This window comes from Sparus aurata, chromosome 8 (genome assembly GCF_900880675.1).
Source record: "Sparus aurata chromosome 8, fSpaAur1.1, whole genome shotgun sequence".
Classification (NCBI taxonomy): domain Eukaryota; kingdom Metazoa; phylum Chordata; class Actinopteri; order Spariformes; family Sparidae; genus Sparus; species Sparus aurata.
In genome coordinates this window covers 691,858-705,804 of record NC_044194.1, presented here as the reverse complement: position 1 = coordinate 705,804, position 13,947 = coordinate 691,858, and the positions used below count along the sequence as shown (strand labels likewise).

The 13,947-nt window shown below is 47.1% G+C and overlaps 2 protein-coding genes across 2 annotated transcripts; one reads left to right on the top strand and one right to left on the bottom strand.

The window, feature by feature from the left end:
- The first annotated feature begins 10 nt into the window (after positions 1–10).
- On the top strand, positions 11–8,963 carry mdkb (midkine b). The gene is made up of 5 exons (XM_030426516.1): positions 11–152; positions 4,252–4,340; positions 5,603–5,776; positions 8,079–8,237; positions 8,388–8,963. Exons 2-5 carry the CDS (start codon positions 4,253–4,255, stop codon positions 8,405–8,407), a joined length of 441 nt encoding a protein of 146 aa, XP_030282376.1. The 5' UTR covers positions 11–152; position 4,252; the 3' UTR covers positions 8,408–8,963.
- A 2,697-nt stretch (positions 8,964–11,660) lies between these two features.
- On the bottom strand, positions 11,661–13,722 carry LOC115586977 (muscarinic acetylcholine receptor M4-like). Its single transcript, XM_030426498.1, has 2 exons — positions 13,707–13,722; positions 11,661–13,283 (listed from the first exon to the last, which is right to left on the bottom strand). The coding sequence occupies exon 2, from the start codon at positions 13,276–13,278 to the stop codon at positions 11,959–11,961; it is 1,320 nt and encodes a 439-aa protein (XP_030282358.1). The 5' UTR covers positions 13,279–13,283; positions 13,707–13,722; the 3' UTR covers positions 11,661–11,958.
- Positions 13,723–13,947: the final 225 nt, after the last annotated feature.

Sequence of the window (13,947 nt, the reverse complement as noted above, 5' to 3'; positions counted from 1 at the left end):
CTGGTCTTCAGCATTGTCCGTATGCAGAGTGTGTGTGTGTGTGTGTGTGTGTGTGTGTGTGTGTGTGTGTGTGTGTGCAGCAGCAGCAGCTGAAGGCAGCGACAGAAGCGACTCCTCCTCAGCTCGACCGGCTGCTCCTCTGAGCTCAGCAAGTAAGTTCTCATGTTTTTTACACAAATTTGAAACCGAGCTGCGTTAATTTATTTTCATTTAGATAGAATCAGTAAAGATCAGAGGTGAAAGGATTAGCTGATTAATCGTGTTCGTCCAACAGTGAGTTAATCTGCAGGTTATAAAGTAATGGTGTTAGTATTGTGGTCATTTAGAAACAATCTGACTTCAGCTTCTGAGAAATGAGATCGGCTGTTTTAAATACTTAGTTGGTCATTAAATAATGAGAGTCTACGTGTGTGTGTGTGTGTGTGTGTGTGTGTGTGTGTGTGTGTGTGTATGTGTCTGTGTGTGTGTGTGTGTGTGTGTGTGTGTGTGGAGGTCCTGCAGCTGATCACAGTGTATAATGTGAGGCTGTATTTGCTCCTGTTACATGTTTACATGATCTCTCAGACAACTGCAGAGCTCAGGAACACTGAGGAGGTTTATTTTGAAGGGCTTGTATATCTCATAACTCATAACATTACTCACACTTTATTTTGAAAGGATATTGCAAGCTAAGAGTAAACACTGACACATTCAGATACACGAACACTCTCATGATTGTTTGTAAGATTTATGATTAAATCATCTTGTTCAGTCATGTTGTTGATGTACGGAAGCCCTGAGGGTCAAATCAGCGTCTGTTCTGTCTGATCTGAACGACTTCCTCTGAACAGCTGAAAATACCTTTAAATTCCTTTTTTTCCAACTGTGAAATTTCAGAATCTTTTTGATGTCAAGTCATAAAAATTTAGTGAAGAAACGAGTCAAACGAACACATTGATTTATTTCACTTGATTTCACACAGAAGACTTGTTTGTTTTGCTCGGTTGTGAAAGAAACACAACACGTGTTTCACACGAAACATTTCAGGAGGAAAAAGAGCCAGATGATGTTTTTGTCCTGTTGATTTCGTTCCCGCTCAGGATGAATGTTTCCGGCTCATGTTTCGTGACTCTTCTGCTGTTGTCTCACAAACTTCTTGGATTTTATCAGAAAAACTTGTCTGGCTGAAATATCTGGTTCTGTTACAAACACCTTAAACTGTCCCGACGTCTCAGCGTGCTGTTGGAGCGCCGCCGTCCCTCTTTTTAAATATTCGGTGGTTTCACACTTACAAATGTTGAAATGGTGTCTTGGACTGACGTCGCCGGCTCGGCAGCCTTGTTGTCTGTAAGCCGGGGGTTCGATTCCAACATGTGACCCTTTGCTGCTCCTCACCCTGTTTACTGTCATTACAACACTGTAATGTGAACGACATGTGACACGTTGTACACATCAGTGTGAAAGTCTGATGTGCAGTAACACTCAGTGTGATCTGCTCCTCCTCCTCCTCCTGCTCCTCCTCGTCCTGCTCCTGCTCCTCCTCCTCCTCCTCCTGCTCCTCCTGCTCCTCCTGCTCCTCCTCTTCCTCCTGCTCCTCCTCCTGCTCCTGCTCCTGCTCCTCCTCCCTCCTCCCTCCTCCTCAGGAGGAGGGAGGAGGGAGGAGGGGGAGGAGGAGTTTGTGTCTGTGATATTCAGAGTGCTGATCAGATCCAGGGTGCAGGATGGAAACATGGCCGCCGGTCTGAATGTGTTGGCCTCTGACTCATGTCGGAGTCACGATCAGCTCTCCCTCCAGGAGACGTTCACTTGTTGATGGTCAGCCTCCTCGTGTCCTCCTCTCGGTGGCGGACCTGCGCCTCTGTTGAGCGGTATTCTGCCAACATGTGGTCTGAAACAAACTGAAGAGATTCACATGTTCAAACTTTGTTTCATGTTTCCGGATGCGAGAGTGAACCCTGAGATTCAGGAGGAAGTTCCACTAAATGTTCCTGGTTGTGAACCAAAGGGAGCATCCCACTCCTTTTCTTCACGCCAACACTTCATTGTTTTCTTATGCAAATGAGTTTCTATTCAGGAGGGGGGGGGGGGGGGGGGGCTCCTAAGACGTGGCATGGAATCTGTGTTCAGCTTTAGAGAAATGAAACCAGGCTAGAGGAGGCTTTGTTTTGGCCCAATGAATCAGTATTCTTTTGAGGGCAAATCTAAAGAGCTCTTTCAGACGCTGCTCCCCCCTCCCCCCTCCTCCCTCCTCCTCCTCCCTCCTCCCTCCTCCCTCCTCCTCTTCTTCATTGATGGAGGACAGACTGGAGGCCTGCTGAGAGCCGGTTCTTTCCTCATAAAAGGCCGCAGGAGGAGCGAGAAGAGCAGGATTTGCTCTGCCAGCTGACATGTGAAAGAGGACCATTGCTTTAATGGAGGCCTGAAAGAGGAGTCTGTCATTTCTCAGCACAATAACAACAGAGAGGGAGAGAGGGGCTTTATGGGTAATTGACTCCCCCTTTTTTTTTCCTCTGGTGAGCTCAGAGCCGGCGCTACATTACTCCTGAGCTGACGGCGCTGTGGCGTCAGCAGACAGACGCTGTAATCACGATGAGAAACAGCAGAAATGAGCGACTGTGTGCAGGAGAGAGCAGCAGCAGTGTGTGAATACATTAGCCTACTTCTATAATCCTGACGCCGCTTCACCACAATGCTCAGATTATTTGGCTTAAGCGTGCTGAGATTTGGGGGGCAGAGCTGAAAAGAGAGCAGATTTGATCTGGACTAAATTTGGACCATCTGGCCAAACCAGCCAAGCCGGGCCAGGTCCCGCACAGCTCCACAGCACGGTGGATCGGATCAGAACAACGAGAAGTCTGTTTCTGCTGATCAAACTCCTATTTGGTCCAAGTGTTGGAGGCAGAGGACCAAGTTCTGGAGCTGATGTACGTGATACGTATCGCTATCGGGATGTGAGGCGGGACATCGTGATGTCATCAGTGATGTCATCAGTGATGTCATCTGCTTTTAAAGGCTCATTTTCAGAAAATCAGAGCCGTAAATACTCATCTGCATGACATCGTCACAGTATGGATATGGAGGTTTTTGATTTTGTAGCTCAGTCTGAGTGTTTGTGAAGAGCGTCAGAATATATGTTGTATATATGTTGTATCGCAGTATGTCGGGTCATCCCGCCCTGCTCACCCGGACCTGCAGCTCATCATGTCACTGATTGATTTTTGGTGTAAATGTGTCCTGAACACCACAGAAACTCTAATAAACACTCCACTGGATGCATCCGCGCTGCGCTGAGGAGTTCCTGCCATAATCTCATAATGTCACGTGACTGCAGGTAAAGCACGAGTTCTAAACACAGCAGACGGATGAGAAGAGCTTCTGTCCGTCTCTTGTTCCAGATGTTTGTGCAGGTGTCAACACGGAGGGTTTGTCTTGGAAATTAACCGGATGTTATGTTGTTGTTTCACTTTGTGACTTCCTGTCTGCTCGGCAGGGCCCTGCAGGAGCAGCCCGGGCCGCTCCTGCAGGGCCCGGGCTGCTCCTGCAGGGCCCGGGCGGCTCCTGCAGGGCCCGGGCCGCTCCTGCAGGGCCCGGGCGGCCCCGGCAGGGCCCGGACTGCTCCGGCAGGGCCCAGGCCGCTCCGGCAGGGCCCGGACTGCTCCGGCAGGGCCCAGGCCGCTCCGGCAGGGCCCGGACCGCCCGGGCCGCTCCGGCAGGGCCCGGGCCGCTCCGGCAGGGCCCGGGTGGCCCCGGCAGGGCCCTGCCGGAGCGGCCCGGGCCCTGCCGGGGCCACCCGGGCCCTGCAGGAGCGGCCCGGGCCCGGGCGGCCCCGGCAGGGCCCGGACCGCTCCGGCAGGGCCCGGGCCGCTCCGGCAGGGCCCGGCAGTTCTGCCAGATTCCAGAGCAGATACGCAACACAGCTGAGAGTGAAATCTCTCAGAACCAAACTGGTATCTGGGTGAATCTGGCCTCAGGGTTAGAGTTAGGGAAAAGCAGGTGGAAGAAGCTTCAGGTACTTCAGGTTGTACCGTTTTCTGTCTTTGTGACACTCAGCTGGTTTTTCATCGGCTTCAGGAAATTCACATTTGTGTGTTTTGTCATGTGCTACATGTGAACATGTGACATTCTCGTGTCCAGAACAAATGTCTCCTAAGGGAGACGATAAAAACAACAATAACATCATAAAAGTGATTCCTTTAACAACAACATGAGCTGAAGAAAGCTTCACTGTCACTGGATGTGTCACGATTATTTCTGTATGTTTTGTCTCTGCAGAATGCGAAGTTTGTTGTCCGTGACGCTGCTGCTGCTCCTCGCCGTGACGCTCGCCGCCGAGGCCAGCAGGAAGGCCAAAAATCACAAAGGTGAGATCTTAAATTCAACTGACATCAGCTTCTTCCTGAGTGTGACCGCGGTCCCTGAAGGCATCACTTCCTTTGTGATCTAAAGTTTGGGATGAAGGTTCAGATCTAAAGTTGAGAGTTTCCCTACAGACTGATGACACTGTGCAGCCCACGCATTAGAAAACATTATGAACGTAATTATGATTTTATAACATTAATGTGCAATTTCCCCAAAACATCAAATTTGATTTTCAATGATATTTAAACGTTCCGTGTAATTCTTTGACATAAGTTGTAAAACATCATTGAGTGTGGTCATGTTGAGGACAGACTCATTCAGCCAGCATCAGTTCAGTACAGTTTCATCACAGAACGTCTTCAGCAGGCTGCTGGACCAATCAGGTCCCACCAGAACCGGACCAGTCAAAACCATCCACACAACATTCAACCATTTCTAAAACATCGTTTAATCAAAAACATTCATATCAATCAAAAGTGCATGTTCACAATAAAAATAGTCAAATGATATAAATGTAATGATGTAAAACGTCACGTCGTCTCGTGTTTGTCTGCGAACAGAACGAGACGTAGAATCAGACAAAAAGTGACGCGTCAACAAATCAGTAAAGAAAAACCACAAGATGAACTTCTACTTTTAAGTAAATGCAGTTTGTTCCGACACTGAAACCACCAATCAATAAAAAGTCTCATTTAAAAGACTTTACTCCATTTAATGCACCAAAAATGATTCGAAAAGTAAATGTATGCTTGAAATAGATAGATAGACATATATATAGATATACTTATATATATATACAGTGCACAGTATACTATAAACAATAATAATATATACAACAAAACAGTAGAGTGATCAGAGTTCTCTCTGTCAAGAGGAAAGAGAGTTTATTACTTTATTTTATTAATCAGTAGAAATGTGACCTGACTGTATTTCTATGTTTTCCATTATCGATTTTTAAGGTAATTAAAAGTATTTGTTTTATTTGTTTTATTTTTCTTTTGCAAGACAACATAAACATGTAGGTAAGTAAGTGAATTAAAAAATATCAAATACAATCAAATTAAAACAGAAATAATAAATGTGACATTTTAAAGTGATTTTTAATGTCTACATGTACTTTTGATATTTCTGGTGAATTTAAACTAACGTCAGCTCTCAGAGACTCACGCTGATGACGAGTAAAGATTCACATAGTTTGCAGTTCCTGACGACGGAGCAGGTTCATGGTGCTGACAGAGCTGTGGTTCTGGTTCTGGTCCTGCAGGTGGTAAACATGATAAAACCCGGCCGGCCTCAGACTGCCCCCCCGCGGACACTCAGTACGGGAAGTGTGTCCCCGAGCACGGAGACTGTGGAGACGGCCTGAGAGACGCAACCTGCAAGGACCACACCGACAAGATCCACTGCAAGATCCCCTGCAACTGGAAGAAGGACATCAGTGAGTCCAGCACACACCTGCACACACCTGATACACACCTACACACACCTGATACACACCTACACACACCTGATACACACCTACACACACCTGATACACACCTGACACACACCTACACACACCTGATACACACCTGATACACACCTGACACACACCTGATACACACCTGACACACACCTACACACACCTGCACACACCTACACACACCTACACACACCTGATACACACCTGATACACACCTGATACACACCTACACACACCTACACACACCTACACACACCTGATACACATCTGATACACACCTGATACACACCTGCACACACCTACACACACCTGATACACATCTGACACACACCTGCACACACCTGATACACACCTACACACACCAGATACACACCTACACACACCTGATACACACCTACACACACCTACACACACCTACACACACCTGATACACATCTGACACACACCTGCACACACCTGATACACACCTACACACACCAGATACACACCTACACACACCTACACACACCTGATACACACCTACACACACCTACACACACCTACACACACCTGACACACACCTGATACACACCTGACACACACCTGATACACACCTGATACACACCTGATACACACCTACACACACCTGCACACACCTACACACACCTGATACACACCTGATACACACCTACACACACCTGATACACATCTGATACACACCTGATACACACCTGCACACACCTACACACACCTGATACACACCTGATACACATCTGATACACACCTGATACACACCTGATACACACCTGCACACACCTACACACACCTGATACACACCTGCACACACCTACACACACCTACACACACCTGATACACATCTGACACACACCTGCACACACCTGATACACACCTACACACACCAGATACACACCTACACACACCTACACACACCTGATACACACCTACACACACCTACACACCTACACACACCTGATACACACCTGATACACACCTACACACACCTGATACACACCTGATACACACCTACACACACCTGATACACACCTGATACACATGTGATATACACCTGATATACACCTGATACACACCTACACACACCTGACACATACCTACACACACCTGATACACACCTACACACACCTGATATACACCTGATACACACCTACACACACCTGACACATACCTACACACACCTGATACACACCTACACACACCTGATACACACCTGATACACATCTGATATACACCTGATATACACCTGATACACATCTGATATACACCTGATATACACCTGATACACATCTGATACACCTGATATACACCTGATACACATCTGATATACACCTGATATACACCTGATACACATCTGATATACACCTGATATACACCTGATACACATCTGATATACACCTGATATACACCTGATACACATCTGATATACACCTGATACACACCTAATACACATCTGATATACACCTGATATACACCTGATACACATCTGATATACACCTGATATACACCTGATACACATCTGATATTACACCTGATACTACACCTACTACACATCCTGATTACACCTGATACCACCTACACAAACCTGATACACACACCTACACACACCCTGATATACACCTGATACACATCTGATATACCACCTTGATATACACCTGATACACATCTGATATACACCTGATATACACCTGATACACATCTGATATACACCTGATATACACCTGATACACATCTGATATACACCTGATACACACCTACACACACCTGATACACACACCTACACACACCTGATATACACCTGATATCAGTGGTGTGCGCAGACTTTTTGAAGGGCAGGGCGAAAGAAGGGCACTTTAGCGCACGTTTATGCTCCCACGAGGGCACTTTATCATGTTTTAACCAGCCAAGGGGGCAGTTTAGTGTGCGTTTTCCAACAATTGGGCCACAACAATCGCCCCAATCGCTCCATCAGCTCGTCTGCTGTGATCAGTCTGCAGCAGAGAACACGTCACTAACTGATCTCAGACCAGATTTAGAGTCTGTGTTTCCTCCTCACTGAGGTGATGTAGCAGCAGCCTCTAGTGGCCATCACAGGAACTGCACGTTAAAGCACTGCAGGATCATCTTAAGCCTTCAGTTGTTATTGATGATGTTTTTCACCATTGTCACTTTAAAGCTCCTGGTTTGTGTTGATGCAGTTAATTATGAATTAAGTAACTGACATTGTGTGATTTTACCTCTAAACACATTGTGTGTTTCCTTTCAGGCGACTGCAAGTATAAGTTCGGCCCGTGGGGATCCTGCGACGCCGCCAGCAACACCAAGAGCCGGTCAGGAACCCTGAAGAGGGCGCTGTTCAACGCAGACTGCCAAGCCACCGTCAAGGTGTCCAAACCCTGTTCCCCCAAAGTCAAGAAAGCCAAAGGTGAGACCTGACTGGTACCGGTACCAGCACCGCAGCACCACAGCACCACAGCATCACAGCATCACAGCACAGAAATACTCAAGTAAAACATTCTATTAAAACTCAGATTAATTATTTAATGAACCTTCATATTTCTCTTTCCTTCTCCAGGGGACAAGAAGTCAAACTGACGGATGAAAAGAGACGCAGAAGACGGAAAGATTCATTTCTCTTTCTCCAGCTGAACAATCGTCTTCCTCCTTCATCAAACTCAAACAACCGAGAGACTCCTCCAGAACACACCAACACCTTTCACTGTTGGCCTCCTTTGACTTTTATTCTTGTTTTACTGATTCTGATTTGAAGTTCTTGTGTTTATTTGGATTAAAGTATGTGGAAAGCTTTTCCAGAATCCTCCTACTAGATGATAATGAATAATTCTGTCCTCATAGATGATAGTTTGTATTAACAGTTATTTCAAATAGTCCTAAAAGCTTTTTAAGTAGCTGAAGTTCAATTAACATCCAAGAAATGTTCTGATCCGCTCTGGAAACGTGTCGTTGCTCCGGGATGTCAGAGTTCTGTTTCAGAGTCTCCTTTAAAATTTGTAATAATTTGTAAAGGCTTGGATGGATCTGTAAAGGCACAGTCCTCTATGAAATCTATTTTTGAACTATAGATTATTGACGTTGCAAGATGAGACTTGTATAAATGAACAAATTAAATACTGTACATTGTTTTGGTGAAGAGTTTGTTCTGGTCATTAATGTCACACTGACACAAACACACGATGACGTCTGCTGAAGTTTCCTCCGTCTCTCCCACATCGTCTCGCTCAACGTGTCGCCATCATGGCCGCCGCCTCAACACAGACAGAAAACACACGTGATCATATGAACAGCTGCAGTTCTGTTTCAGTGAGTGTTAAACGAGACACACAATCCTGAAGACAGAAAACACGACGGACCTTTAATCTGTTGGAGGAGATCTGGTCTAAATGACTTTCTGTTTTTGATTTGGTGATGATTTTTTCCATCTGTCAAATTGCACCTTCATGCTTTATTTTCATTGTGGATGAAAAAAAAAGTGTATTAATCTGCATGAAGTCACAAACACCAGAGAGAAATCATTTGGATCAGACCTTTTCTTTTTTTTATTTCTCACTTGCCCCTCCAGGCTTCCGTAGGTAACAGAATGTGTGGCTGACACGTGTTTACTGTAAACTTGTGTGTTCACGTGGCTGTAAATATTAATATTTCTACACAAGGTCTTTAAATCTGATAAAGATCAGGCAAGACAGCCATCTGTAACTACATCACTGACATCAAGAAGGCACTGGAAGCAGGAAACAGGAAGCAGGAAACAGGAAACAGGAAGCAGGAAACAGGAAACAGGAAACAGGAAGCAGGAAACAGGAAACAGGAAACAGCACCAGTTAAAGTAAATAGGAGAGAGAAAGAGAGAGAGAGACAGTGTGTATCAGGGGTGTTCTAATACTACAATATTCACGGTAGATGTCATATTTAAAAAATAATATTTACATTGTTTTCATAGCACACGTTATTATATTATAGAGGATTATATCCTCTGAATAATCCAGGAGGACTGAGGAGTGAGTGGGCCAGTTTCTCTCCACCTGAGACACAACACACAAAGTTTACTCGGGGAGGATTTAGTCATTTTGGGCCTGAGACAGACACAGAGCTCGTTAGCTGTTAGCTGTTAGCTGTTAGCACCGCTAGTGCTTCTTACTGCTCTGCACTGATGATGTCATCACTAATGGCCGCCGTGAAGAAGCTCGTCATGTTTGGTAGCTGAGCCCATAGACATAATATACGTAGACGCCTCATGGCGTGCTGGAACGTAATCCCGCGTCGCCGCCATCTTGGTTGGGTCTCCTCACTGTATGCTAGCACCAGAGTCAATCAGAACCAACGGAGAGCGAGCAACTATGCCCGTATTTTGTGCAGTTTACGGTTGCAATAACCGGCGCAGTATTGTTACCTGATCGCGGGGGATTACCTTTCACAAGTAAGATTAAAAATTTTTTTAAAAATTCTATAATTTTTGTGACAGCGCCCTGTATCATAACTACATCTCTGCTGTTTGTAACCGTGTGAAAATCCAGTAAAAATTTGGGGAGTTATGATTATTGTAGTTGTGGATAAACCTTCCTCAGTAGAGATAAATGCAGGGGGGGGGGCATTGGGGACCCATCCAAGATGGCGGCCGCGCTGATACGTCAGCTCCAATAGGCCGCGTCCGTCTATGAGGCGTCTACGTATATCATGTCTATGTTTGTACAGCACGCCAACAGTTTGTTCTGACTTCCTGAAGTGTTTGTGCACATGTGCAGTAAGATGGAATAGTCCAATGTAGCAGCACTGAGGGTTAGGGTTTGTTTTTTTAAAAACATAATAAAGGATCAAAAAGTAGAATGAAACTTAGTTAAGCAGAAGTCTGATGGAGATCTTTTGTTTGGGCGGAGGACTGATGGTCGCTCCCCTCGGTTCTATAGATTCTCTGCACCGTCTCCACTGCTCCTACACAAACTGTACCAGACTCCATTAACAAATGAAGTGATTTAAGAGTTGTTGAGTTAAAACAAACTTTACAACCGTTGTGAAACTGTCTGACACATTCTGAACCAGTCGGCCCTTTCACACAGAGAAGCCGCATTATCGCAGCGGTTCGCCAATGCTCCGCCATTGTTTATTCACACAGAACCGAGCAGGTCCAGCGTGAAGACGAACTGCTGTGTGATTCACACAGAAAGCGGCACGTCATGGTGATGACGTCGGTGTGTTTTAAGGTGTTTCCCAGGTGTCCTCCTGTCAATCTAAACCCGCAGACGGTTCATATGGATGCTGTTATGATGTGTAGTGATGGAGGTCCTGACCCACCAAACATCCTGGAAAGTGACCAAGTTACATTTTTCTCTCTAAATGAAATAATTACATCATCACCATCAGTAAACTGGACGCTGTCTGACTCTGTCACTGTGGACGAGGCTGTTCTCTGGAGGGCTGACGGTCACCATGACAACAGTAACTACAACAACACAAACACGTGGTGATGTGTGGAGTGTGTAACCCAGGATCCCCATCCAGGCAGTGTGAGAGGAGCTACAGGCTCCTTCTGGTAAATTCAGCATTAAATCTTTCAGCTGAAGTTGTTTGTCTCCGTTTGTGGCAGCATGTCTGTACCAGCCTGTCTGCTTCTGTGTCTAAAGTGCTAAAGTCTTACCTGCCAACATTGATCAGCTGTTTGAACACACTGTTTACACTGATGTCACCTTTTACACTCCATTTATGAAAGAAGAAACATGTTATTGATCTAAACATGTCACATGTTACAAAGACACTAAACAGGAACAATATAGGCTACTTCTTTGTCCCCGTGGAGAAAGTCCCCAGACCCCCTTAACAAATGTGTCAGTTTAGTGAGTTGTTGAGTTGGAGACACTTTATAAACTCTGTGAAACTCTGTCTCTGACTCATTCTGCATTATTTGGACCTTCTTGTTCATTCAGCAAATGTTCTACATGAACTTCTTTCTGTCTTCTTGTAGCTTTAAACCCTGTGAAAGCTGTGCGGTAAACTGAAGAGAACCACACTGAGAAAAGTCTGATCCTCATTGTATGTTTTGGTTCTGGATCAGTTCTGGGTCAGTTCTGGATCAGTTCAGCAGCTGCAGTATGATGTTTTGTTCGACACTGATTTGACGTCAGCTGAGCGGCGCGTCATCGCGGCCTCCTGCTGCAGCGTAGGAGGCTGCAGAAGGTTTTTCTGAAGGTGACGTTGCACAGAGCGTAGCAGCCGGGGTTGATGGCGCTGTTGATGTAACAGAGCCAGTACCCTGTGGTCCACAGGACGCTGGGGATGCAGAAGTGACAGAAGGCAGCGATGACAGCCAGGACGTTGTACGGCGTCCAGGTGAGGATGAAGGCCAGGAGGATGGCCAGGATGGTCTTGGTCACCCTCCTCTCCCTCGCCATCACCCGCCGCCTCCGTCTCTCCTGAGACTTGTAGCTGGGACAGGTGGTGAACGCTGCCGAGGCCGTCCTGTGGAGGTCGGTGTTGGACGAGGAGTCATTTTCAATCTTGTTGTAGTCGGGGTTCCTGGGATGGCGTGCAGCGGCCCGCGGGTGGCACTGCTGGGGGGCCAGACAGGCGTCTGTCGGCTCCGACGTGTCGACGGGACTTCTGGACACTTTCTGGTTCCTTCTGGGCTTCGGCGTGCTGGAATCTGATTGGTTCAGGGACACATCTGATCCCGGGTCACTAGTCACCCAGCTCCGTCGTTTCAAGAGGAAGTCTTTAATGGAAGGACTGGACGTCCTGAGCGTGCCTCGCTCTGACCTGAGCGCGCTCATTCGACTGCGGCTGGCGGCGGACAGGCGGCTGTACAGGCCAATCATTACGAGCGCCGGCAGGTAGAAAGAAGGAAGCGTCGTTCCCAAAGTGACGGCCGGGCTGGCGAGGAGCTGGGTGTAACACTTCCCATTGGGGACAACACGTCTGCCGCCGAGCGTCTGCCAGCAGAGGATGGCGGGGGCCCAGAGGACGAAGGACAGCAGCCAGGCGCCTCCGATCATCAGACCGGCCATCCTGCCCGTCCGCCGCGCCGGGTAGCTGAGCGGCCACGTCATGCAGAGGTAACGATCCAGACTGATGATCAGCAGGTTCATGACGGAGGCGCTGCTCACCACGTGGTCCACGACGAGCCACATGTCACAGACCGCGGCCCCCAGGGGCCAACGGCCCCACAGCAGGTAGAGCGTGGACAGGTTCATGGAGAACAGGCCCACAATCAGGTCGGCCGCCGCCAGGCTCAACAGGAAGTAGTTGTTGACGGTCCGCAGGTGACGGTTCACCTTGATGGACAGGATCACCAGCGTGTTGCCGACCACGGTGACGAGGCTGAGGGAGGTGGTTACCATGACGATGAGGACCAGCTGAGCAGTGCTGTAGGGACATTCTGCCCCGACCGCAGGCTGACAGGAGGCGTTGACGCAGAGGCGGAGCCTGATGGAGGCGTTGAGGTCAGGCTCAGGTCTCATGTTTCCTGAACACACACACACACACACACACACACACACACACCATCATAAATTAACTCTGGTGATCGATTTTCAAAGTCAGATATAAAGTGTTTTCTGTACAGGAATCAGATTTATGCTGAACATGTTTGAGCATGATAATCTTTCAGTGACTTAAATTGTTTGTCTCTCGTCTCTCTGAGCCTCCATAGAACCTCGAGCTCCCTCAATTAAGAGACTTCTTTTCTCTCTTGGACGACCAAAACTGTGATCAATCTATCACGGTCCAAATTAATTTACATGAACTGGAAAAATCTCATGTCATTTTAGATCAATAACAACAAAAAAAGCAAATTTCTTTTTAACCCAATCATAAACTGATGATCAGCTGAACAGATCAGATCCTGTGAGAGAAGAGACGGTCCTGAACAGAATTCAGTCCAACATACCTGCTGGTGGTGGACCGGTTGGACCGGTTGGTGGTGGACCGGTTGGTGTTGGACCGGTTGCTGTTGGACCGGTTGGTGGTGGACCGGTTGGTGTTGGCTCTGCTGTCTGTGCTCACATCACCTCCTCGGCAGCGTCTCCTCCGTCAGGCGGCAGCAGCAGTTATTATGAGGCGGAGGAATCCCTCACTCGTCATCAGCAGGCTGGAGGCTCCGCCCACGTCTCCTCACATCAGACTGCTTC

Excerpts from the sequence above, each read along its gene's own strand:
- mdkb (XM_030426516.1), top strand. The coding sequence starts at position 4,253 with ATGCGAAGTTTGTTGTCCGTGACGCTGCTGCTGCTCCTCGCCGTGACG. Across the intron at positions 5,777-8,078 it reads CAACTGGAAGAAGGACATCA|GCGACTGCAAGTATAAGTTC; the intron begins GTGAGTCCAGCA and ends GTTTCCTTTCAG. Across the intron at positions 8,238-8,387 it reads CAAAGTCAAGAAAGCCAAAG|GGGACAAGAAGTCAAACTGA; the intron begins GTGAGACCTGAC and ends TTCCTTCTCCAG.
- LOC115586977 (XM_030426498.1), bottom strand. The coding sequence starts at position 13,278 with ATGAGACCTGAGCCTGACCTCAACGCCTCCATCAGGCTCCGCCTCTGC.